We start from the raw sequence: 27,617 nt of genomic DNA on the forward strand, positions 1-27,617 counted from the left end.
ATAGTCATGTCCACACCCTACCAGTGAGAGTACAACCAACACAGTAATCTTTTTGGAGGACAGTTTGACAATATTCATTAAAATTTTATAAAACAAGTGACTGAGACAACATTTCTGTATTTAGAAATTTATTTTAAGGTAACGCTGTAAGTGCACAAATAGCTAAGATGCCTATCATAGTATCTTTTATAATACTGGGAATTAGAAATAAAATATTCATCAATAAATGCCTGATTAAATCATGCCATATGGAATACTCTACAAGAGTTACAAATGATTGCGTATATCTCTATTAGATGGCCAGTTGCCCATTACAGAATCTCAGTGAAAATGCAAGTTAACTAATAGTATTTAGTGTTACCTCAGTTTTTGTGTGAGCATGTGTGTGTACACAACTATGTTTATTGAAAAACACGTACCAAAATGTTAACATGGATTTTCTCTATATGATGAGACTGAGCTGTTTTCATTTTCTTCTTGGTAACTTTCTGTTATAAGCAAGTCTTTTAAAATAAGCATTCATTATTTTATCATACGGTTATTTCCATTATGGAGAACAAATTTTAAAAGAGTTGCACTTCTGATCTGGTGACTTTTCAACTCGGTACAGTATTATTTTAAATACTATGGCTTTCAAAGTAGACAAAGAGGTATTCCTATAGAATAATTAGTACTTTTCAGGGTTGACAAGTAAAAAAATGCGTGAAGTAGTAAGTATAAAGCACATAAAATAACACAGTCAATGAAAAATGAGGTGTATACTGAGATATAAACTACTAAGAAGAGACCATACAAATAATGTCTTGAAAATATCAGTGAAATTGATGTGTAATAAAGAAATGTAGAAAAATACTTGAATAAAATTTATTTAAAAGTTCAATTATAATTAGAAGGTGATGTGTGATACTTTGAGATTAGAAATTACACGGTGTAATAAAAGAGTAATAATCAGCAGAGTTTCTCTGCTGGAAAAGAATGAAATAAAAGCCGGGCGCGGTGGCTCAAGCCTGTAATCCCAGCACTTTGGGAGGCCGAGACGGGCCGATCACGAGGTCAGGAGATCGAGACCATCCTGCCTAACACGGTGAAACCCCGTCTCTACTAAAAAATACAAAAAATTAGCCGGGCGAAGTGGCGGGCGCCTGTAGTCCCAGCTACTTGGGAGGCTGAGGCAGGAGAATGGCGTAAACCCGGGAGGCAGAGCTTGCAGTGAGCTGAGATCCGACCACTGCACTCCAGCCTGGGTGACAGAGCGATACTCCGTCTCAAAAAAAAAAAAAAAAAAAAAAAAAAAAAGAATGAAATAAAAATAGAAAAATTGGCAAGTAAGATACATGATTGAAATTTATTATCTAACATTTTATATTAAATAAAAAGCAAATGGAAGACACTACAAGATTCTGAGTAATAAAAATAATAAATTGAATACTTCAAAAACTTGTGGTTTTCCTCAAGACATACTGGGAAACTTAAAGATACTGTTCAGTCATCCAGATCATCAATGTCTAGAATGTAGGAGTGAAACTGTTTTAAAAAAATTAAAGAACAAAAAGCAGTTCAAAAAGAAACAAAAACAATGAGAACACAAATCAATTCTCCCCCTGAAGTTCATAGTGGTCCTTGAAATTGCATTTTTAAGTCAAATATTCTAAAAAAAAAAAATTTCTTCTTTATCTCACAGACTCTCCCGTTTTATGTGTTACAATTACTGCTCAAAAAAAGCGATAGTTGTCCTGGCAAAAATTTCTACTAGAAGAAGAACTGAAAGAATCCAATTATCCATTCATTTGACAGTCTGAATTTACATAGAAAACAAATGCAAATCCCCCTAGTGCCCAGTTCAGGGCCGATGAATATTAAACCACTCACCAATGATCACACAGTGATGCTCCTTTGAGGAGTTACAGCAAACTGCTTTCCCAGTGTTTATAGATTTGGAACATCACATTTATATTCACAGAGAATGGAGGTAAATAAACTAAAGTCAGCTTCATTTTAAAACATTTGTGTTATAAAAATATCCATACCGGCTGGGCCCAGTGGCTCATGTCTGTAATCCCAGCACTTTTGGAGGCCTAGGCAGGCGGGTCAGGAGGTCAGGAACTCGAGACCAGCCTGCCCAACGTGGCAAAACCCCGTCTCTACTAAAAATGCAAAAATGCCCGGCATGGTGCCACACACCTGTAATCCCAGCTATTCAGAAGGCTGAGGCAGGAGAATTGTTTGAACCTGGAAGGCGGAGGTTGCAGTAAGCCAAGATCACGCCACCGCGCTCCAGCCTGGGCAACAAAGTGAGACTCTGTCTCAAAAAAAAAAAGAAAAGAAAAGAAAAGAAAAGCCATACCTTTTTCTGCTGCGTGTAAATTCTGTTTCTTGTCATCATGATTTCTGGTTCTCCATTGACTTAACACTTCCTGAAAGGACTGTGCAGAAGCTTCTTCATTGAATGACCCTTCACACAATAGACTCTCTCTTGGTTTTGTACATTCTGCTCTTTTTGTCGTTGTAATTTCTACCTAATCAAAAGCATATATAGGCATGCTTTACTAAATTTTCTGCATTCACCCACAAAAATTATTTTAATAAAAAATTTCTGCGTTTTAAAATACAGGTAGAACTAATTATTAGTCATTACAAATCAGACTTTTCAAACTTAGAATATTTTTAAGTTGTGCTTATTTATATGCTTTACTCTGTTCTTTAAAACTCTATTGGCAATTATAAATGGTCTCTTCAGAAATTATGAAGATGAGAGCCTACAGAACAGATGACCTTATGCTGTTCACCGGTGTTCTCTCTGTAAAGATGCAATTGTCTTGTATACATTCTCCTTATGTCCCCAATCTCCTACTCCTCACAACCTTCTCAGATTTAAAAAAAAAAAAAAAAAAAAAACAGGAACCCTAAGTTTCTACCAGGACCTATACTGCCCTACACAACCTTGCACTTCCTTGCCTTTTACTTTACTCCTTCCATTCTCCTTTCATTCACCCTGCACCAGTTAGTCTCACACTCTGGCAGTTCTGAGAACCCATCAAGCACATTTCCTCTTCAGGGCCTTGTACTAGCTATACCCAATGCCTGGAATGAACCTTCTCCATATCTTTACATAGCCATTCCCTCATTTCGTTGACTCAGTGAAATGCTCAAATATCACCTACTTAGAAAGTTCTTCACTACCAATTCTAAAATTAATAGGCCCCCTTTCCACCATTTAATAATTCCTTAACTGTTTTATTTTTCTTCCCATTACTTACTCCCATGTGACTTTGTTCTATGTTTATTTATTGCCTGTCTTTACCCATTAGTATATAATGAAGTTGGGGATTTTGTCTTTTTTCTTAGTGCCAAGAGCAGTGCCTGGCACAAAGTAGGTGCTCATTAAAAGTTAGTGGAATGAATGAAGAAGTTCATCGATGCATGTAATACAATGCATGCTCCTCAGATTAACGATGACTGTGGAGAGATGAATTCAGTACAAAATATAAATCCAGTCCAAGTACACAAGAAAATAAAGGTAGTATTTGGAAGCTATACACTGAATCAAAGAGAACAGCCACATTAGGAAACCCAAGCAAAATAAAACCCACACCAGTGGCTGAATTATCAAATGTGGATTACCTACACTGATCAAATTGCTAAATATTCATGTGTATCTTTTAAGACATGAGAGTATAAATCTCTATATTCAGCCCACAATTGAAAAATAAACAGGCAGTTTGTTAGAGTACAATTCAGGGTATTTTGCTAAAGATGTATATAAAAATTTCAAATTTGAGCAAAAAGTATCTGAGGACCTGTCAGACACTAGACACTATGCTAACTGTTGGCCACAGAAACACAGGTTAATAAGTCCACAACAGAAAACGGTGTAAGAAGCAGGTAAAACTCAGGGGAAATGATGTCTGAATCGGATTTTGAAAGGTAAAACAAGAATTCCATAAGCAAAAAGTGCCAAGGGCAGCATTCCAGAGAAAGGAAATGATATGTATGCTAGGACATGGGAGTCAAACAGCATTGGTGGCATGGAACTATAAGCAGTTTGCATTGATATAGCAGAAAGTAAAGAATGAGAAAATATAAAGGGTAGAAAGGGAAGTGCGGAAAGAATATAAAGGGCTCTGCCTGCTGCACAGAGGAGCTTAAACCCATTGGACATGTAAAATCATTGTAAAGTCCCATATACCAATGCGGCAAAGAGAGGGAAATTAGGAAATAGTGTTTGGCTGCAAGGAAACCAATCAAAATGGTACAGACATTTACCCACATTGACCAACATTCCAACATTACAAATGCATAATTTTTTATGTAGGAGTTTCAGGATTTTATCATACTGATATATCTATGAAAAACCACATTATTCAAAATTATACTTTATATTTTAGCATATACTAGCAAAAGATTGAAACAGCGTAAATGCTGATCGGTGAAAGATAGATTTTTAAAAGTCTTTTCACATCTAGTAAATGGAGTACTTACAGTCACTACATAGAATGAGAAGGTTCTATATTGTACTTACATGGATATAAAAACTACATTGTTAAGTGAAAAAAAAAAACATGTTTGCAGAGCAAACATATTAACATTTGTGTAAAAAATACATACATACAAAACCAGAAGGATTGCCTGACTCCTAGAAGGGAAGAGAATGAAATGTACTTTCCATTTATAATCCTTTAATAAAGAAAAAAATTGCAGTATCCGAAAAAGCAATAAGGATAGAATAAATGACCAAACATTCAAGAGTTTTTAGCTGGTAGCCTATATGGGACATGGTAACTATTATGGACTGAATTGCATCTCCCTCCGCAAATTCATATGTTGAAGCTCAAACCCTCAATGTGACTACATTTTGAGATAGGGCCTATAAGGAGGTAATTGAGGTCAAATGAGATCATGAAGTTGAAGCCTTAATCTAATAGGACTGGGTATCCTGTTAAGAAGAGGGAGATAGTTGGACGTGGTGGTGTGCACTTGTGGTCCCAGCTACACAGGAGGCTGAGGTGGGAGGAATATTTGAGCATGGGAGGAGGTTGCAGTGAGCTGAATTCACACCACTGCACTCTAGCCTGGGCAACAGAGCAAGACCCTGTCTCAAATAAATAAATAAATAAATATGAAGAGGCATCATATATCTCTTCTTTCTCTTTCTCTCTCTCTCTCTCTCTCTCTCTCTCTCTCTCTCTCTCTCTCCTTTCTGTATGCATGTGCATACAGAAGAAAAGCCATATAAGAACACAGCAAGAAGGCAGCCACCTACAAGCCAGGAAGTAAAACCTCACCAGAAATCAATATTGCCAATATTGCCAGCACCTTTATCTGGGACTTCTAGACTACAGAACTGTAGAAAATAAATTTCTCTTGTTTAAACCACTCAGTTGGAGGTATTTTGTTATGGCAGCCTGAGAAGACTAATACAGTAACTAATTGGATGTGCAGAGGAGGAAGTGAAAACACAACAGACAATAACTGCCTTCATTGGCTTGGAAAGCTAGGTAGGGCACCTTCAACAATAACATTGATAGGTTTTGGAAGAGGGGATAAATTTAGTTTGAAGATAGACTCTTAGGAGTATTTGTGAGAAGGTACTTATTGGTATCCAGTAAGCAATATGTCAGTGTGTCTATGTATATATGCTACACTAATGAACAAGCACTGAAAACTCAGTGACTTAATATAAAATTATTTCAATATGCAGCAATTTCAGCAGCTCTCCAGGGAAGCTTCCTTCCAAGCAATGAATCAGAGATGTCAGACATTTGCATCTTGGAGTTGTGCCACTGGAATATTAGCTTCCACATAGCTGTGGCAGGGTAGAAAAAGCTGGAGGGTTGTACATTAGCTCTTAAACGTTTCAGCTCAAAACTGTCATATATCACGTCCACTCAGAGTCCAATATGACCTTGCCCAATTCTAAAAGACATTTGAAGATGCACATAGAAATTCAATGCTGTACGTTCATTACCCTCTAAGTACATGATATCCCTGTACAATGATGTGTTTTTAATATCCCCACTTTCCAAAACAGAAAACAGAAGATCAAAAGAGGTAAGGAACTTGCCCAATGTTACAATGCTATAAGAAAAACAGCATCATTATTTTAAACCCAGGTTTCAGCTCATAAGATGTAAGCTCTTTCGTGAACTGTACCTCTTTCCAAGGATGTGCCATTGGCTTTGATCCATTAAGAAGCCCATAAGAGAGGCATCAGGCGTTGGTACCATTTGATTCTTCTAGCCATTAAATTAAAAATCAGACTCCTGAGCCCTAACCCAGAGGTAAATATCTAAAAAAAAAAATCCAAATTTGGTGACAGACCCAGGAATGCAAGTTTTTAACAATCTCCAATTCTTACGATGCTTATTAAAGTTTGAGAAGCATTGTTCTTTGGCACAGAGGAACACTAAGTCTATGAAGGGGTTATCTCTTCACTGTGTACTCTGTCATCTATAACAGTGACTCCCAACAAGAACACTCACCAGGATCACTGAGGAGTTGTTAAACACACACGCGCGCACACACACACACACACACAGACGTCTGAACCCCACCCACGGAGATGCTGAACTTAATCATATGTATTTCTTTACTGTTTCTCCAGTTGATTTTAATATACACTCCTGGATAAAATAATTGAATTAATGGTTTTTAAGTTAAGACAATGAGGCAGACAATGTATACAGCATACATAGTCACCTATGAAGACAAGAAAAACATCTAGTGTAAAGATTAATAAATAACACAGAGGAGGCTACACTATCACTTTCCAGTAAGGCTAGTTACTTAACCTCTCTCTCATCTGTTAAATTGGGGTAATAGCACAAACCTTACATGGTTATTGTGATTATTGCTTAAGGCAAGTAAAGCATTAAGTACAATGCCTAGCATAAGGTGTTCAATGAAAGTTAGCTACTGATTTATTTTTGATAGGATAAATTAGATGAAAAGGCAGGCAGGCATGAAGAAGAAACTTTTAAAGCCACAGTCTCTGGATAATGGTTAAACGCAGGAAATTTGGAGTCAGAAGGTCTGGGCTGAAATCTAAGTTCCATTATCAATTCTACCTTTGGCAATTTATAAAAACTATTCCTTGCCACTATTCTCTCATTTGAAAAAGTGGAATAATTAAGAAAAAACAAAAGGAGATAATGTGTAAAATATTTATGGCAGTGTCTGGTCTTCAGTACGTTATTGTTATAATTAGGAGGCAGTGATTCTTCACAAAACATCCTTGACGGGTCTATTAGAAAGTGAAATCCACACAAATACGCTGACACTCCTGAAAAATTCAAGCACACTTCCTCTGTTGAAAATAGGTCCTACTAGCATAGAACACATTTTCTTTTACGTCTATGAGCATGGGTTTGGAACACAACAGATTTAACTTCAACCCAGACTTGGTCAACACATAACAAGCAGCATGACTTCAGCTAAGTTACAATTTTTGAACTGCAGGGAAAAAGTGACTGGCATCTAAAAGAATGAGGATTATAACACAGATCAAAATTTGAAGTTCATTTCTTGCTAAAGAATCAATACGCCTATTATAAATATATAGGCATGAGTTGATAAAAGTTTATCTAGCACATTGTCAGATCAGTAGTCAATCTAAATAACTGCCAGAATTTGGTATAAATCTAGTTTTAAATAACTGTGAAATTGCCTGTCACTTAAAACTCTTGGCAAGGTTTTATATTTTTAGCTTCTCTGAATGAAGTCCTGACTAATATAAAATTGTTAGATTGCATTGTGGTTTTTTAAAAAATGTTTTCCGCAAATACTCATCCAATTCCTGACATAGATGAAAATGTCCAGAAAGACATATGGTCAAAATATCATTCATCAAAAAGACTAGTATTCAGTGGAATCAAACCAATCTTCTTGAAAAGATTTTTATAGTCAAGATGTATTTGGTTAATAAAGAACAAATCCATATGAAATAATAATGTGATGAAATTATCAGCAAAATTCTGTAGCTTAAGTACATGAATGGCACTTGCCATAATTACGTATATCAGAAAATGTCTACTATATTTTCCTCAGTTTACCTCAGAGCTGCTCCTCTGGAGAAATAAAGATTTGGGTTTATGCTGAATTTTACTGGTTTCCTTTGTAGAATTATTCTCCTCTTTGGGTTCATCTGGATTAACATCCTTTATAAACTGATGGGCAACATCCAATACACTGAATACTATTTGAGATTTTGCCTATTAAAAAAGTAACAAAATATAAATAAAGAGCCTCATACATTAAACTAAATAATTTATATACATTAACTCATATTTGTGTTATTCTATGACTCCCAGAATTAAATAAATTCAATTTAATCTTTAAAAAGACAAATTGGCATTTGTATCAACCAGTATAACAGTGACAGCTGCCATCTACTGAGGGAACTAGTTTGGGCTCATACAATTCAAACCATCTTAAAAACAATATATCACTTAACCATCAAGGCAATTCTAAAACATAACTATTTTTATCTGTTTTAGGAATTAAGAAAACTGTTTTAGGAATTAAGCTCAGGCCGGGCGTGGTAGCTCGCTCCTGTAACCCCAGCACTTCGGGAGGTTGAGGCGGGTGGATCATTTGGAGGTCAGGAGTTCCAGGACAGCCTGAACAACATGGTGAAACCACATCTCTACTAAAAACATAGTAATTAGCCAGGCATGGTGGTGTGTGCCTGTACTCTCTGCTACTCGGGAGGCTGAGACAGGAGAATCGCTTGAACCCGGGAGGCAGAGGTTGCAGTGAGCTGAGATCACGCCACTGTGCTCCAGCCTTGGCAACAGAATGACACTCCATCTCACAAAAAAAAAAAGGAAAGAAGGAAGAGAAGGAAGGAAGGAAGGAAGGAAGGAAGGAAGGAAGGAAGGAAGGAAGGAAGGAAGGAAGGGAGGGAGGGAGGGAGGGAGGGAGGGAGGGAGGGAGGGAGGGAGGGAGGGAGGATGGGAGGGAGGGTGGGAGGGAGGAAGGAAGGGAAAGAAGGAAGGAAGGAAGGAAGGAAGGAGAGAGAGAGAGAGAGAGAGAGAAAGAAAGAAAGAAAGAAAGAAAGAAAGAAAGAAAGAAAGAAAGAAAGAAAGAAAGAAAGAAAGAAAGAAAGAAAGAAAGAGAGAGAGAGAGAGAGAGAGAAAGAAAGAAAGAAAGAAAGAAAGAGAGAGAGAGAGAGAGAGAGAAAGAAAGAAAGAAAGAAAGAAAGAAAGAAAGAAAGAAAGAAAGAAAGAAAAGAAAGAGAAAGAAAGAAAGAAAGAAAGAAAGAAAGAAAGAGAGAGAGAGAGAGAAAGAAAGAAAGAAAGAAAGAAAGAAAGAAAGAAAGAAAGAAAGAAAAGAAAGAAAGAAAGAAAGAAAGAAAGAGAGAGAGAAAGAAAGAAGAAAGAAGGAAAGAAAGAAAGAAAGAAACTAAAGCTCAGAGAGTTTAAATAACTTGCCCTTGGTCACAGTGGTGAGTGGGTGGCAGAAGTAGGAAGTGACCTCAGGTGTGTATAAGACTCATAAACTTTCCACTATGCACACCCCTAATAAATAGATGTAATATTTTGTGCACATCATAACTAAAGAACTAAATATAGCTAATCTAGTAGCAAAGTGAATAAGCAGTAATGAGTACTCCTTGATGATAAAACGTCTTTAGAAAGCATTTGCTATCCAAAAGGACACATCAGGAAGCACTTCTCTCTGTAGTTCTTAATAAACTCCAAGTCATTTGTCATTTTGTGCCTTGCTCAGGAGGTTCACTTACTAGAAAGGCTCTCTCTCCTCTACCATCATCTTTACCTGGCAGGCTTTTGCTTCTCCTTCTGTATTCACACCATTACTTCTACAAGTCTAGGAACCCTTCCCTGTACACCGCTCCACCCCCCCACCCCACCAACTGTACACGCTATTTACCCTGTTTACCCTCTTCATACCCTGCATAGATCTCTACCAGTCCTAACTATATTGATCTCACATTTCATCATACCACATAAGCTCACAAAAGGAAAAAGCATATATATTTTAATGATTTTATGGCCACTACAGTTCCTGGAAAAATAGCATATGGTAAAAATAAGGTGTCAGGGAGGGAGAAGAGCTACAGAATTGAAATAAGTAATATAGAAAAGGGATTTAAAGAAAAACTTTCCACGTGCTGTCAGAGTGACTGACAACTGGCAAATTTGGGAAAGGCTCCATTCTCTGAAGGGTTTTCTATCAGAAACTACCAGAGTCTGCCTAGGGACTGCAGGATTTAGGATCCCATCTGAGTTTGAATTAAACTCCAAGGGGAAGATTCAAAATCGTCAGATGCTCTATGAGAACTTGGCATGAGGAAGACAGTAAGTAGCTCTTATTTCTTAGCAAATATCCTCCAAACAAGAAAAATTTAGCAGGGATCAGATATAATTATTTTGTACTCTGCCATGAAAATGCTTCTATTTTTAAATTTTCATCTAGTTGCCAATTTAGATAGCTAACATTACATTGAAACTTTTTCAGTTACGACCTTTTGTAAATCTATTAAGATTCATTGCAGTTTGATTCTGGAATATATCAGTGAACATCAAATTAACTAGTGTTATTTCATAGTGAATTCATAAAATATCTATGAAAAATGACGATTGTGACCTATGCATATTTATTGCTGTCTGTATGCAAACCTGAGGAATCTGCTCCAAATTTTCCCAATGATTCTCAGAAAACCTACACAGGCCTATATACTACTTTTATTTTTAAAAGAAATTCAAGCCGATGGTAATGCTTCACTCTTTCAGAAACATCTGTAGTTTTACCAACATTTTTAAAACAGAATAATCCAACCTAAGCCTGATTTTAAATGTCCTAGAATAAAGCTCTGTACATTTCAGAGGCAGTTAGTTACATGTTTGGTTTTCATTTTATGTTTTTAAAATATCAAAAACTATAGGATTAATTTTATATAGAATTATAATTCAAATATGTGTTTAAATAACACAAAACAAAGATTATTTCTGTCCTAAAATGTATCCTGCTATCAATATTACAATAATTGTTACAACATTTTTAGGTAACATATTAAGAGAATCAGAAACAGTGAAAAAACCCAAATTTTTTATGCTAAAAAATAAGATAAACATCACAGGTAACTGATAAAATAGAATTCAATATCTGAATATCTTAAAGTTCTGCTAATTTAGTATATAACTGAAATCAATACAAAGCAAATAAATGGAAACTTTCTTTTCTAGAACATCATACACTTAAACATTACTTTTCTCCATTGTAAGGCTGTGTATATATACCTTACTTTTCTTAATCTTAGAACATTCATACAAGGAAAGAGAACAGATATTATGATCCCATTACATAGACAAGGAATTTCAAGTTCAGAAAGCTTAGGCCAAAGTCCAACAGCTACAAAATGTCATAACTTGAAATAGTGTCAAATTATCTATTCTAGCTTAATTAAGCCTTTTCCCTACTAGATTTATGTTAGTCTTTGAGATACAGAAAATGTGTTTTACCTTTGATTTCCTGAAACTGAAAATATTAAATTTTGTCTCTAACAGATTTGAACATTGTTCCTTGCTTTAAAAATTCACAAAACTCTAATTCTGTATTCAATTGCATATGCAAGGATTAAGGGATTTAGTTTTGTTTGTTTCTTTGTTTTTAACTTATTTTTGCCTATTTTTATATTTGATCAAGTATATAGAAATAAATCATAGTCATACCATATAAAAAATTTAAGAAATGGAGGTTCCTCCTATTTTCAAGCATACTTTGTCTGCTGAAAATAGGTCCCACTAACATAGAGTACATTTTATTTTATATCTATGAGCATGGGTTTGTGGTTTTGGAACTCAACAGACTTAATTTCAACCCAGACTTGGCCACCACATAACAAGCTGTGTGACTTGGGCTAAGTCACAGTTTTTGCACTGCAGGGAAAATGTGAGAGGTATCTAAAACAATGAGGATTAGAACACAGATTAAAATTTGAAGTTCATTTATTGCTAAAGAATCAATATAACTATAGTTTAATTATATTGACATGAGCTGATAAAAGCTTATCTAAGCTGGGCACAGTAGCTCATGCCTGTAATCCCAACACTTTGTGAGGCCGAGGTGGGAGGATCACTTGAGGTTAGGTGTTCAAGACCAGCCTGGCTAAAATGGTGAAACCCCCATCCCTACTAAAAATACAAAAAATTAGCTGAACATGGTGCTACATGCCTGTAGTCTCATCTATTCGGGAGGCTGAGGCAGGAGAGTCGCTTGAACTGGGGAGGTGGAGGTTGCAGTGAGCCAAGATTGTGCCACCGCACTCCATCCTGGGTGACAGAGTGAGACTCCATCTCAGAAAAAAAGAGTTTATCTAGGACATTGTCAGACTCAGATCACGAGTCAATCTAAATACCTGCCAGAATTTGATACAAATCTGGTGTATAGCAAAATATTACTCCCCAGAGGGACTACTGTTAATAGTTTTTATCCTATAACCTTTGTCTTTTCTTAAATGGACATATCCTGTAAATTTTGTTTTTTCTTAAAAGAACATATCTAGATTTAGAACAGAAAGCACACTACCTTTCACATAATAATATAACAATAATCATTTTGAGTAACAACCAATGAATAAGAATATGAAGGTTATTTTTAGAAAATATTTGTCGTAGACAACTATACATATTAAGTATCATAACACTGTACCATATATTAATAAAATATTTTCGAATGTTAAAACTCAAACCACAGATAGTTTTCTTTCCATTTTCTACGTATAAAAATTTAAATGTGAAGTACTAATAGGTAACAATAAGAGGAGGAAGAAATTGAAAATGTATAAAATTACCTGTGCAACTGCTCTACATGCTAAAAATGTTTTAAAATCAAACCAAAACAACCTTCAAGGCACAGAGTAAATCATGTATCTCACTATAGGATAGAAGCTAAACTAGAGCCAAAAGATGTGATTTACTGCTAGCATTTCCAGATTCCCCCACATCCTTCACTACACTGTATGATGGTAGGATTTCATCTGGTAACTGTTCTAAATTCTCACCTAAACTTTTTTCCCACCTAGAATGATATTATCTTTCAAATTACACTCTAGAAGAATTCATCACTCTGACAATGTATCATTAATCAAAGTAAAGAGGGTTGATATTTTATAGCATTTTGGAATGGATGGCACCTTGTGGAAGTTAAAGTCCAAGAATAAAAGTTTTAGTTTAGTTAGAAAAATGATATACTTTATGTAGAGTCAGTGCTTCAAAACTCTAACTACCATCATCATCCAAAACTCTGGCTGTCCAGCAATAAATATTAATAATCATGTTGACATAGCCCTGTCTCCTTAAGTGATCCAGAAGTTCCAGATCAAAAAAAAAAAAAAAAAAAAAGTTTACACACAGTTTAGACCTATATTACTTTGCAAGTTTGAGGGGGAAAAGAGTGAGGATGTCTCCTTTCCTATTGTTAACTCGCATTGATTTTCCAGTCACAAAATTTTAGAAGAGATTTATTGTAACCACAGCCTTGAATTAAAAACTGAAAACTCTAAACTCTGCAGAAGAGTTCTGTTATTTCATCTGAGTTTGTTAGACAAAGTGATATACAGGTAGAGACAGAAACACACATATAGACACAGAGAGAAAAAATTGTGTTATAGCAGCACTCAAGTAACATAAACTCATTGGTTACAGTGATTGTTCAATATGATTGGAACTTGGAAGGCTTTATTTACAAAATTATTTCAGGATGATCAAGTTATGGACTAATGGGAATTTTGAAATTGTTATATATGTTATATAAATCTTTTTTTGGCCTGGCTTTTGAGAAAACACTTCCTTTTCATATCAAGAATATTTTCCCAAATACAATTTGTTCTGATTTCTTTGATGTGAATTACCTTATATGTAGTTGGTAAATAGGGCAATGATGCCAGTATAACTCCAGAGTGTTATTGATTCTTAAGGGTTTTCTCCCCAACTTATTATTGTTTTGAAGCAATCAAGGGCAAGCTTTCTTACAACTAAAGCCAAAATCTTAACAATATATGAAAACTGTTAAGAAAAAAACCTGAAAAATATATAAAAGTGCCTCCCTTTCATGTAAGATCTGACTGTTTTAGGGACTTCAACAACCCTGCATTTAACTAAGTTAAGCCATCTAGAAAAACTATGAGCACAAAGAAGCTGTAAAGACACCTCTGACTTTAAAGCATCAGATAAATAAAGGAGGCTGTATCTTGATTTAGATTGTCCATTTTGGTAAAAATAATCTCTCTTAGAAGTGAATTACTACTAGGAACTACAACACCAAGAAGGAAGAACAAACCCTCAAGAAGTATGCATTAGTATTTTAACTAGGATTTGTTAACTGCTTTTGTTTGGGTTTTGGTTACAAAGCACCATAGGATTTGAGTGGCCTTCTCCTAGCCCTAATCTTCCCTCAAGCCCTGTTAATTAGGTGGGCAATTTTCCAAATGAGAAATGTTTATTTTGTTTTGTTTTGTTTTGTTTTGTTTTTAAGTTTCGGGATACATGTGCAGAATGTGCAGGTTTGTTACATTGGTGTACGTGTGCCATGGTGGTTTGCTGCACCTATCAATCCATTATCTAGGTTTTAAGCCCTGCATGCATTAGGTACTTGTCCTAATGTTTGTCCTCCCCTCGCCTCTCATGCGTCGAAAGGCTCTGGTGTGTGTTGTTTCCCTCACCGTGTCCACGTATTCTCATTGTTCAACTCCCACTTATGAGTGAGAGTTGATTGGTTTTCTGTTCCTGTGTTAGTTCGCTGAGAATGATGGCTTCCAGCTTCATCCATCAGGAATCATATATCGTGTTGTGGCAGCAACACATGTATACTAAAAAATTATGCTTTAATTTGTAGTAAAACAACTCTGTTATTAGAAGTCATCAAAACATTTGCTAAGGTTTATTTATCCAAAGAAACCTGTACAGATTATTTTGCCAGGATATTTCTATTTACACATTACATGGAATACATTGCACTATGCAATACAGATATGGTATTTGCATGAGTAGTGGTACAGAAATATCAAGGGTATAAAAAACTACTTATTACAAGCTAGACAGAAATCAAATCCTGCAAATGTGAAATTCATGTGGCTGAAATTTACTGCTTATTCCAACATCATGTAAGTATTACTTTAGTACTTAAAAGACTCTTAGATTAACCTTTCCTCTAAAGGTCTGATTTCTATCTGGTTTTATTAATTAAAGATTTATGTATTATTACTCCTCCCTGACCCACAGAGTGGCAAAAAAAACAAGGACCTGGACACATGCTCCTGTTTATGAATGCACCTTATTATTTAAAAGATAGATTAAATAAAACTGGACTCAACATCTAGTACTTTATAAAATAACATGAAATCTGGATTCAATCTGGACTCTTATTTAGTACTTTATAAAATGACACAAAAATAATGAAATAAAACATATCTAATCCAGTTAAAATATTTTAAAATAAGACAACATATAAATGTAATAGCTGAAAAAGTAACATATTGTCAAAAAAGTTTAAAGCACCTGGTCTCAGGAAACATAACAACATTGGATTTTGATTTTAATAACTGTACCTTTCAATTTTTATTATATTACAAAATTCTACTTAGAAAGCAACCTCAGAAGTGAGACAGAATAGCAACAAGAAAATAACATAAGAAACTCACACCTGTAATTTTGCTTTCTATTTGCAGTTTTGATGCCATATAATTATGCACTATATTAATTATCTTAGAAAGTACTGGCAATTGTTTTCAATTAATATTACAAGTATATTGCATCCAGATGAGTTAACTGCTTTCAGCAATTATTCATATTTGAGCTACATAAGGAAGAAATTGTATATGCAATGAAATGAATAACATTTTTAGGCATGACAGAATAAATTTACTAAAAAATAGCAATAAATAATTTGTTATATTTGGTTTTTAAATACAGTATTGCTGTTATATCACAATTAGATAATTAGTATCCCATAAAGACCAATGAACATAACGTATATTATAGCAAGCAAAATTACTGTAAAATTTGTCGAATTCCATGAAAAAATCATGAGCTTATTTGAACTACATAAGGAAGAAATTTCATATGCAATGAAATGAATAACATTTTTAGGTATAGCAGAATAAACTTACTAACAAGTAGCAATCAATAATTTGTTATATTTGGTTTCTAAACATAGTATTGCTGTTATATGACAATTAGATAACTGGTATCCCATAAAGACCCATGAACATAACATATAGCCAATAAACTACTGTAAAAATTTGTCAGGTTCCATGAAAAAATTCATGCGATAACGTAGGTAGCACCTGCCAATTATAAAAGCCCCTCAAATATTCTGCATTAATATGATTGACTAAAGGTTCAGACAGTGGGTTAGACTAGTGATGTTTATGGTCCCCTCCAAAATTGAGAGTCTATTATCTTCTATGTGTGAATAAATTGGAAGACTGTATTTTTATATATACTCTGATACATTGAGCTCTAAAACTTTAACTGCATGGGGTTTTTAAATACAAAAGCCTACACATATCCAAAATATGTATAACTATAATGCTTTTAAAAACACCCCTACATACATACATCTGTATTATTAACTATAGGTACTATGTTGTACAACACGTACCTAGAACTCATTTATATTGCTAACTTTAACCTTGTACCCATTGAACAATATCTATTTCCCCTACCCACTAACTACCACTATTCTAATTTCTGCTTCTATAAATTTGACTGTTTAAAATACCTCATATAAGCAGAGTTATGTAATATTTGTCCTTCTGTAACTTCCTTATTTCAATTATCGTAATACCTTCCTTGTCCATGGTAAGTGTTTTTACCAAAAAAAAAAAAAAACAGCAAGGGACACAGGAAACTTTTGGAGGTGATGGATGTATGTATCACCATTATTCTGGTGATATAATGAGTATATGCACATGTCCAAACCCATCAAATTGTGTACATTAAAGATGTGCAGTTTTTGTCTATTAATTATACCTTAATAGAGCTGTAATAAAAAAAAGAAAACAGCCCTCAACACAAAATTAATCTTTTCGTGAATCCTTTGGACTCATCATTAATATTACATTCTTTTCTGGGCTTTAAATGTAGATAGTATAGGAATGGGGTTGAATTCCTACTAATACTGTATCCTGACTGATAAAACCTAATGTATGGAGCACCTTCTATGAGCAGAATACTTTTATAATTGTTGGCATTTAATGTGATTTTCATAGTAGCCCTGCAAGCTTCTGAACTTGCATATATAAATATGATCTTTCAAAATTTCTTCAGCATAAACATCACAGAAACACCCACCTCTCCCTTTAAGGTTGATTCATGTCATCTCTGGTTTAAGACCCTGTACTGCGGCTACCCTCTCTACTGTGTCGGTTGCTCTGTCATTTGTTGCTGTAATATACTCACTAAGCCACTTACATTCTCCTAACTCTTCATTAACTCTACTTTCCATTCTCCCTACCTCTTTCAATTATCTTTATTTCCCCTTCCCTAGCTTTTCTTAGAACTGGCATCTAAAAGTAATTACCACAGATATAACTTCATTAAAGTGCAGGCTACTGAACAATCCCACATCTAGGTTTTCTAAAAATTCTTGTCAAAATTTATCCCAGGAAGATATACAAATGGCCACCAAGTACATGAAAAGATGTTCAACATCGTTAGCCATCAAAATGCAAACCAAACCATGATGTGCTACTGCTTCACATTACTAGGATGCTAGACCAAAAAGTCAGATAATAACAAGTGGTGGCTTGGAAGTAGAGAAATCAGAACTCTTGTACATGGCTGATTGGAATGCAATATGCTGCAGCCACTTTGAAAAACAGTCTGGCATTTCCTCAAACAATTAAAAATGGAGTTACCATATGACCCAGCAATTCCACCACTGGGTATCTAGCCAAGAGAAATAAAAACACATGTCCACACAAAAACTTGTACACAAATGTTCATGGCAGCATTATTTGTAATAGCCAAAAGGTGGAAACAACCCAAATATCCATCAAATGATGAATGAATAAACAAAATGTGCTATTTCAAACAACGAAATGTTTTTCAGCCATAAAAATAAATGGAATGCTGAGAGATGGTACAACATGGATGAACATTGAGAACACTATGCAAGTAAAAGAAGCCAGTCATAAAAGGCCACATATGACAAGATTCCATTTATATGAAATGTCCAGAATAGGCTAATTTAGAGAGACAGAAAGTAGTATTGGTCTCCAGAATACAGGGGAATAGGAAGAAGATGGAGCAAAAGAGTGTGGGGTTTCATTTTGAGGCGACAAAAATGTTCTAAAATCAATTATGCTAATAGTTGCACTTAGCTGTAAATATACTAAAATTCATTGAATTGTGCACTGCAAATGAATGAATTGTGTGGTATATGAATTATATAGCAATAAAGCTGTTCTTAAAAACTTTTTGTCAGTGATTCCTGGACAAGTGTTTTTCATTTGTCTTTTGGCTATCCTACCATTCTATGTTTGAAATTCTGACTCATCAAGGACTTAAATGCCATACTCACCACAGAGTCTGTCTGTGTTAACTAAACCTTTAAAATCTCAAGACTACCATCAAATCACTCTTGGCATCAGTCTACTCAGAAGGATGAGGACAGGAATAATAGTTTGCCAGCAGGACAGCATCAGTTGTTCCTTTTTGGTGGTAGTCTTGGAAGAGTTCAAGCAGAAGTACAGCTCAGGTAGATAAGGAACACACCTGATTTAGAAACCTTACTTTCCACCAGAGCCAATCCCCACCTCAGCTCCAGAGCTAGTTCCATAGTGGATGTTTCAGTTACAAAGCCCATTACAAAGGGAGCTATATCTTCCTTCGAGTATGTATAGTTCTCCTTGTTTAGATGTAATTTGCCAAGTAGAGGTTAAGTAGAGGTTACACTTACCATAAGTATATTGCCTAGGAACGTAGTTGACATGACTACCTTTATCTGTTTCCCAAGGAAAGGGCAAGAAAGTTAATTAAAGGTCAAATTCTCACATTTGGGAGGAAAAGTTTTTGTTAACCCTTCACTAATTTAACAACTTAACATAGCATAAATCCTTTTAATTTTCCAATCCTTGGTTAAAAAATGCCCTTGCTTTCAAAATTCAAAGAAAAATAAATTTTGCCCTAAAATACAGTTTTAAGTTGTTTTGGAAGCTTAATCGAACCACTAAGGACTCATTCACATTTCTATTCCTTAAAAAATTGATTTATACAGGACAGGTACAATGTTAAGCACTGAGGATACTGTGATGAACAAGACAAGAAAGAGTCTTTCTCACAGGTCCTAAAATTTATCAGAAGATATGATTGTCGATAGCAACATAGTTTTTTAAAACTTTTGATAGAAGAAATGCCAGGTGATAACAATCACTGAAGGGCAATGAACACACACTTGTAGTATAAGGAATATGCATTATTCATATTTAAGAAATAAGTTAAAAATATGACAATACTCAATTGCTCACATACATTTAAAATATTTTATTTTTCTTAAGTATAACATTAACTAATACAAATAGAAAATTCATGCTTTTTTTCAAAATATTCACATACCTGGACTCAAAAACCATGTGACTTTATGATAATTCCTTTTTGAGAGAACATTTACTTGTCATCCACATATTTCAGTCTTATTGGTAACTCTGAGAGAAGGAACTGTGTGTTCTCAACTCTGCCCCTTCTGTGGTCTCCCATCAAGCTACCATTGACTTTCTAACCAGAACTAGAAAAAACTACTTTAAATTTCATGTGGAAGCAAGAAAGAGCCCATATAGCCAAGACAATCCTAAGCAAAAAGAACAAAGCTGGAGGCATCATGCTATCTGACTTCAAGCTGCACTACAAGGTTACAGTAACCAAAACTGCATGGAAATTCTACCTTAATTATTGTTTCTTTCATTAATACTACCCACCTTCCCAAGGTTTCTCCTTTTCAGTTAAGAAACTTTTCATTCCAATTAAGAAAACATATTTACCATAATCTATTAATGATTTACTTAATCTAACCCCCCTTGTGCATGTCATACTTCACAAATAGAATGCCTTTTGTTTGTGTTCCCTCATCTTCTATTCTCTCTGATTAACATTGTCTCTTCTGTCTGATCTTAAATTGTTAAAAGGAAATAGGAATGCCTGATGTATTAAGACCTCATTTCTCATTTGAAAATAACTTTTGTTTCAACTCTTAGTGTTAACAATCTTTCTACATGTAGAAGTAAAATTTAAATTCTTAGTAATTCCCTCTCATGCATTTATGCTTCATTTTTCAGTTAATTAAATATTTAACAGAGGTTGGAAAAGGCAAAGAAACTTGAAGTGTTTTGAATCACTGCCAAGTACAAATCAATCATAAATCAAAGGAAAGGCCCTTTGAAATTACAATACTAGTCAACATGTAAATATTTGCCTTCAATTTTTCAGGAATCTTAAGTAAAACAAGACACGCTGGTACAAAATGATCCCTACTGACTAAACTCACAGGACCTACTGGGCTGTTGGATAAAGGCTGAAATAGTTTACAACTATCAAATTTGGCTACACTTTATATTAAGCACAAATGACAGCATAGGTTAAAGAATATAAAGTGTAATTACTGTTAGCTTAGAATACTTGCTTCTTATATAGCAATGCTTAATATTCATCTATCAGATGTCTTCCCTAACTTCTCAAATTAGGAATGAATTCAGCAGTCAACAAAGCCTCATGACTTTAATGGTTAACAAAACAATAAAAAACTAAAACCACTACATGATTGGTTAATGAGAGCTAAACAAAAAGAGATATTTGACCAAATGGCCAGCAAAGCCAAAGCACAACAATAACAACAACAAAAACTAAATGCATAGGAAAATGATAAAAACAACAAGAGAAAAAAGCATGTTGACTGAAAAAAGAAGTGAAAGATTAAACAGAGAATCGAGATAGAAAGAAAATAGCAGATAGCTACAAGACAATTGATTAAAGTCAAGAAATGATGACAGAGAATGGGCAAGACCAGAATAAAGGAGAAAAATTAAGTACTAAGCAGAACAGTGAATTTCTGATGGGGAATATATCATCATAAACACTATATCAGCTATTTGAGACCTCTTTCTTATTTTATTTCTTATAATAAAGGTGGCTATTATAATGGGCATGAGACACTCACATATAGTGAAACTGTTCACTGTGTTCTATTTATAGGAGGGAGTATGTAGTACAATTTGAAATTGTTTCTTTCAAAAATCATCTATCTAATTTATTTATTATTGTGTATATTTAAAGTACACAAAAATGTGCAACATGATGTTTTGATATGCATGTACATGCACATGACATAAGTATACATGTAAAATGATAACTACCATCGAGCATATTAACATATCCACTACCTCACACAGTTGCTTGCACCTATATACAAAAAATGGAATATTATTCACCTTTTTAAAAGAAGATATTGTTATTTTTGACAACATAGATAAACCTGGAGGACATTACGGTAAATGAAATAAGCCAGACACAGAAAGAAAAATATTATATGAAATCACATACATGCAAAATCTAAATTAAAAAAAAAAAGTTTTAATTTAAAATTTTTGTTTTATGAATAAATGGACAAATTTGCTTTAAGAATTAGCTGAACCAAAAATCTGTCTCCTTCAAAGTACTTTACTCCTTAGCAATTCCGTTAGGTGAAATAATGTTGTAAAAAAGAGAATAACATCATTATAGGTTTAGCTCCCAGCACAGGAGGTCTGTGTACGCTCTTTGCTAAGTGCCAACCTCACAAATTCCACTTCCCTGGTAGACAATACACTTTCCAGGACTCTCCCCAACAAAAGCACCAAGTAGCAACTTTGCTCTCCACAGATGGTGTGGAAACATAAAGTAGTAACATAAACAAGGAAGAGACATGGTTCTTTATTGTATTTAACTTTAAATTTATATACATAAAAGAATCGCAATATTTGAAGAAACCTTGCAAAGATTCATGGTTCCTTGCCAAGCTCTTTGATTTGTGTACATATTATGGAATCCATGTATGCTAACTTTTAGAGATAAATGAGTATTCTAAACTCATTTATTAGAGCTTAATAAATGATGATATAGGTATATAATTAGAGAAATAAATATTTAAAACATGATATCTTTATGCAGACACTTTCTAAAAATCATACTCTTTTATAAGATTATATAATTTTTTAAAAAATACCTTTTATTTTTTAGGAACTTAAATATCATTTATTAGGAACTTAACATTATTTTATTTATCAGGAACTTAAATATCATTTTACTATTTGTGGCTTAACAACCTCCCCTCCTCTGCAATCAAAACCAAAGAATGTAATGCTGGCAGTATCTTAAATGTTCTTACCATGAAAGAAGAAAAGAGAGAAAGAGAGAAAAAGAAGGAAAGAGAGAGAGAAAACAAAGGAAAGAGAAATAGAGAGAGAAAAAGAGAGAGAAAGAGAGAAAAAGAAAAAGAGAGACAGAGAGAAGGAAAGAAAGAAAGAAAAGAAAGAAAGAAAGAAAGAAAGAAAGAAAGAAAGAAAGAAAGAAAGAAAGAAAGAAAGAAAGAAAGAAAGAAAGAAAGAAAAGGAAAGAAAGAAAGAAAAGAAGAAAGAAAAAGAAAAGAAAAGAAAGAAGAAAAAGAAAGAAAGAAAGAAAGAAAGAAAGAAAGAAAGAAAGAAAGAAAGAAAGAAAGAAAGAGAAAAAGAAAGAAAGAAAGAAAGAAAGAAAGAAAGAAAGAAAGAAAGAAAGAAAGAAAGAAAGAAAGAAAGAAAGAAAGAAAGAAAGAAAGAAATGGTGATGTAATGTGAAGTGATAGAAACATTCATTATGTTGAATTTGGAGATTATTTCAAAATGTGTATATATATATATGTCAAAATATCAAATTATGCACCTTAATTGTACACATTTTTTCTTGTCAATTATGGCTCAATAAAGATGGAAAGGGAGCAGAAGGAGTATGTAGATTGCCATAAATGTTCTGTGCAAAAGAACTATGTAAACTGAAGGAATTTGTACAAAAAAAGTAAACATTATATATAATTGTATATATTATATATAGATACATTATACATACATTGTATATATTATATATACATTATATATGTATATATATATAATGAAGTGTATATTTGGTAGATACTTTCTCACTAATTTAATCCAGTCTACCTTTGGAATTTGATACATTTCCAACCTGCAATGATCACTTTCTTCTGTTAAGATACAGGAGACATACACTTTAAAAATATTAGCATAAAACAAAATAATACTCAATGTTTAGAAAGCATATTGTATGTCATGTTGCTTTTAGTAATTATGATTTCAACTGGTGTCATATCTGCATCTGGATCACAATAAGCCATATTATGGCAAAGTCTATCCTTTGAAATTATGTGGGAGGGAGAGGAGAAGACAGGGAGGGAGAGAGAGCAAGAAGAAGAAAATCAAACTTGGATAAATCTTGAAGCTCAGATACTGAAGGAAAGGAGCCATGTCTCATTCTTCTTTGTATCTCTTACATCAGCTAGCATAGGGCTTAAAGTCACTGAGTGATAACTCAGAAAATGTGCTGAATAAATCATTGAATGAAAAATTCCTAATATGAACTCGTCTGTGGTAATGATATTGCAGTATTTATCTTCAAAGTAGAGAATGTTTTTAGTTAAATTCGATATTATTCATATATTAACAATTAGACTCACTTCTATATCAATTAATTTTCATTTCTTATGACTATCTGATTGTAATACCATGAGAGAGGCAAGTATCAGGTTGGCTTTTGTTTTTTTTTCCCTTCATCCTTTCTGCCCAGAAGCTCTAAACATTGGGTGGTCACTCAAAAGTCACTGACTTTGGTGAATATTAGTTAGGTATGTTTTATGTTCTGTGGTCATCAGCACCCTTGGGTCATCAGCACCCTTGATGGCTACTGATATTTATCAGTATGTTGAGGTAAATGTAAAGATTGAAATTCACCAGTAATCTTTCTAAACACAGATCTGATTATCTCCATTCCTTTGCCTACAGATAATATTAAAACCCTTAACTAATTAAGAGTAGGATCCTACCATTACTCATCTCTGTAAGGTCACTGCCTAGCACACACCCTGCCTTCTAGGAAGTTCTCAATAAATATTTGTTGAATAAATTACTATAAAATGAATAAGATCTATGACAAAGCAATGCATCATTAACTGTAATTAGTGTAATGCCATGTCTATATCTAACCGTGTTTGTAGTTTAAGTATTAGAATCTTAAAGCCACTTGACAGAGTTTGAGTTTAGGCATTTCCAAAATCAGTGATCATATAAGGATAAATAAAAGGTCCTTATATGTACAGAAGGAAAAATAGAAACCTGAGAGATAAGCTTTCCTAAATAATAATGGGCAAGGTAAATAAGAACTAATTTTTAAATAAACTTGAAAACATAAGAGATTTATATCTAAAAACCGTAGAAATAATACTTAAAATAACCTATGCGTTCATTTAAAAACACGATTAAAATATTGTCTAATTTTTAAGTGTCAAGTTCACAGAATACATAATCTGAAGACTCTAAGCTGTTTCTGCAACTACATTAAAACAGTTTAAATAGTAAAATAGAGTCTAGATTAGTGTTCAATAAAACAATTTTAAGATATACCTCAGGATTGTCTGTATATAATAGAATTTTAGAAATTAGTGTAAATCATCCTGAGGTCTACATAACTAAACACATTTTAAATGTCTTTATGTGAAAACATTTTATAAACACACTACATGTAAATCATTTTAGAAAGCCATACCTGCAAAAGAGTTGTTCTGTGGAGCTTTAGTGCCCCTTTCTGGTGAATTTTAGCAAAGCATCCTGAACAATAATCTTCTCCACATTCAAGGCACACCTAAAAAGATATTTTTTTAAAAAATTACGTAATCTTATAAAAGAGTATGATTTTTAGAAAGTGTTTGCATAAAGATGTCATGTTTTAAATATTTATTTCTCTAATTAAATACCTATATCATCAGATTTGAGAAGCCTATCCCAGGCTTAGGACTAGTTAAGGGACTAGTTGTCCCAGTTAAGACTTAACTCTTTGAGGAAAACTAATTTGAAAACACTAATTATTCTTATAACAAAATAAATGTAGTAGTTTTAATGTAGGTTTTAGATGTATATTTTAGATGCATGGATGTATGCATAGTTTCTGAATAAATTATAAAACAACCAGTAGCCTCAGGTCAAACTTCTTGACCTGGTAAAAACTAAACAGTATTATCTCTGAGTGAATAATCCTTCATTTTTATGAGTTATTTTATCTTTCCGTATGGATTTACATGACATAATTACTTTCAAATGATATGCATACTCTTTGCCCTCCAAAATCCCTATACACTTCCCTGGAAGGTACTCCTTTACTGGTGGTTCTCAAAATATGGCTTTAAAATTTTTCTTACAAGCATCTCCAAAGGAAAAAAAAAATACTGAAAAATACTGTATAAGAAAAAAATACTGGATGGAACTATGTTACCATGTCTGTGATGTTAATAACTGATAAAATGATTATGAGCAAGTTTATATTTAACTTCCAAATTACGATGTTTAAAAATGTAATTTTAAAATTGTTGGACAAGTTAAATAATGTAAAACACTTTGTACCTATGATGGTGCCAAGCAAAACTGAAAGAGAAAAGGAAACGGAAATTGGATGACAGGTTCAAGATGGTTGATTAAATGTACCTTGGGTGTGTCTTTCTATAGACAGGAGCCAAAGTATCAAGTAGATATTCACATTTCAAACAGACTGCCTGCGAGAGAACACCGGAATTCAGCAGAGAGATGATGGGAGACACTAAGGGTGAAGAAAAGAGAAATAGGTCTTCCTGCTTGGGGTCACTGGGATCTGGACCCAGGGAAGGAGTAAGTGAAGGATTTCCAATGCTTTCACATTCCTACCATGGACCTATGCAATCCTAAGTATGGAGAGATCTGGGAGCCCCATAGGCCTCCACACTAGCGTAGGGAGGTGTCTGGATATCACACAGAGGAATGGCTAGAACTCATGTGACATCCCATAGGCTTCCAAGTGCTGAGCAGCTGCACTAAGGTGCCATTCTTGGAGCCCATACCCCGAGGGTCTGAGTCCTGCCCAGAGACCACTGGTGCCCTTCCTGTCTGCAGGGCCGGGGAGCAAGAGGGGAGGCTGGGTGTTCTCATGCTCTGCCACTGCTAATGCATGACCTGGTGCATTCAGATCAAGCACCCCATGCCTGTCAGTCTCTCCCAAAACTGTCTGCTGGCCTTTCCATTAGAGAATGTTCTGCCCTTCCTGGTGGCTGGCCCACAACATAGCCATCGCTGACCCACCAGTGTTCAGCTGGGGACCCGGGATCAGTCCAGCCCCTTTATCACAGCCAACTAACGGGCAGCGGGCTATATAGCATCAAATGCCTACATCAAAAAGATAGATCTCAAGTCAACAACCTAACATTACACCCCAAGGAACAACAACAACAAAAACAACAACATCAACAACAACAACAGAACAAGAGCAAACCAAACCCAAAGCTAGCAGAAAAAGAGAAATAACAAAGCTCAGAGAAGAAATAAATAAAATTGAGCCAAAAATTTTTAAAAATCAACAAAACGAAAAATTGGGTCTTTGAAAAAATTAATGAAATTGGTGGACCACTAGCTAAATTAAGAAAAATGAGAAAGGATTCAAATACGCACGATAAGACATGATAAAGGTGGCATTACAAGTGATACCATAGAAATACAAAAGATCATCAGAGACCACCATGAGCATCTCCACACACGAACTAGAAAACATATAGAAAATGGATAAATTCCTGGAAATGCATAGCCTCTCAAGACTGAAACAGGAAAAAAACAGAAAGTCTGAACAGACCAATATGAGTAGTGAAGTTGTATCAGTAATAAAAATTTTCCCAAGAACGACAGCAACAAAAAAAGCCAAGATCAGACAGATTCACAGCAAATTCTACCAGTCATAAAAAGAAAAATTGATACTAATATACTGAAACTATTTCAAAAAAATCGAGGAGGAAATACTACCTACTCATTCTAAGAAGCCAGTGTAACACTGATACCAAAGCTAGGCAAGGACACAATAAAGTTTAGAGGTCAATAACATTAATAAACATAGATACAAAAGTTCTCAAAACAAATACTAGCAAATTGAATCCAACAACACATCAGAAAGATACTACTCCATAATCAAGTGGGTCTTATCCAGGGGATAGGGGATGTCTCAACATATGCAAACCAATAAATGTGATTCACCACATAAACAGAATTAAAACCAAAACTGTATGATATCTCAGTAGATGCAGAAAAAGCATCTGATGACATTCAGCATCACTCCATGATAAAAACCCTCAACGAACTAGGCACAGAAGAAACATTCACAAAATAATAAAGGTCATAAGACAACAAACCCCAGCCAACATCTTACTGAACTGGGAAATGTCTAAAACATTCCCCCTAACAACTACAAAAAGTCAAGGATGCCTACTTTTACCACTTCTATTCAACATAGTATTGGAATTCCTAGCCAGAACAATCAGGCAAAAGAAAGAAATAAAAGGCATTCAGGCCGGGC

The 27,617-nt window shown here is 34.4% G+C and overlaps 1 protein-coding gene across 8 annotated transcripts in view; it reads right to left on the reverse strand.

The window, feature by feature from the left end:
- The window catches only part of LOC105466210 (zinc finger B-box domain containing), a 141,380-nt gene that overhangs the window by 80,391 nt on the left and 33,372 nt on the right, over nucleotides 1–27,617 (reverse strand). For 7 of the 8 annotated variants that reach the window (XM_011715247.2, XM_011715253.2, XM_011715241.2 and 4 more), the window contains 3 exons: nucleotides 24,801–24,896; nucleotides 8,049–8,207; nucleotides 2,345–2,516 (listed from right to left, as the gene is read on the reverse strand). In XM_011715247.2, coding sequence (XP_011713549.2) covers nucleotides 2,345–2,516; nucleotides 8,049–8,207; nucleotides 24,801–24,896 — 427 coding nt within the window. The remainder of the gene's footprint in view (nucleotides 1–2,344; nucleotides 2,517–8,048; nucleotides 8,208–24,800; nucleotides 24,897–27,617) is intronic. The other variant, XM_071091200.1, reaches the window with a different exon arrangement.

Source organism: Macaca nemestrina, chromosome 2 (assembly GCF_043159975.1).
Source record: "Macaca nemestrina isolate mMacNem1 chromosome 2, mMacNem.hap1, whole genome shotgun sequence".
NCBI classification, from domain to species: domain Eukaryota; kingdom Metazoa; phylum Chordata; class Mammalia; order Primates; family Cercopithecidae; genus Macaca; species Macaca nemestrina.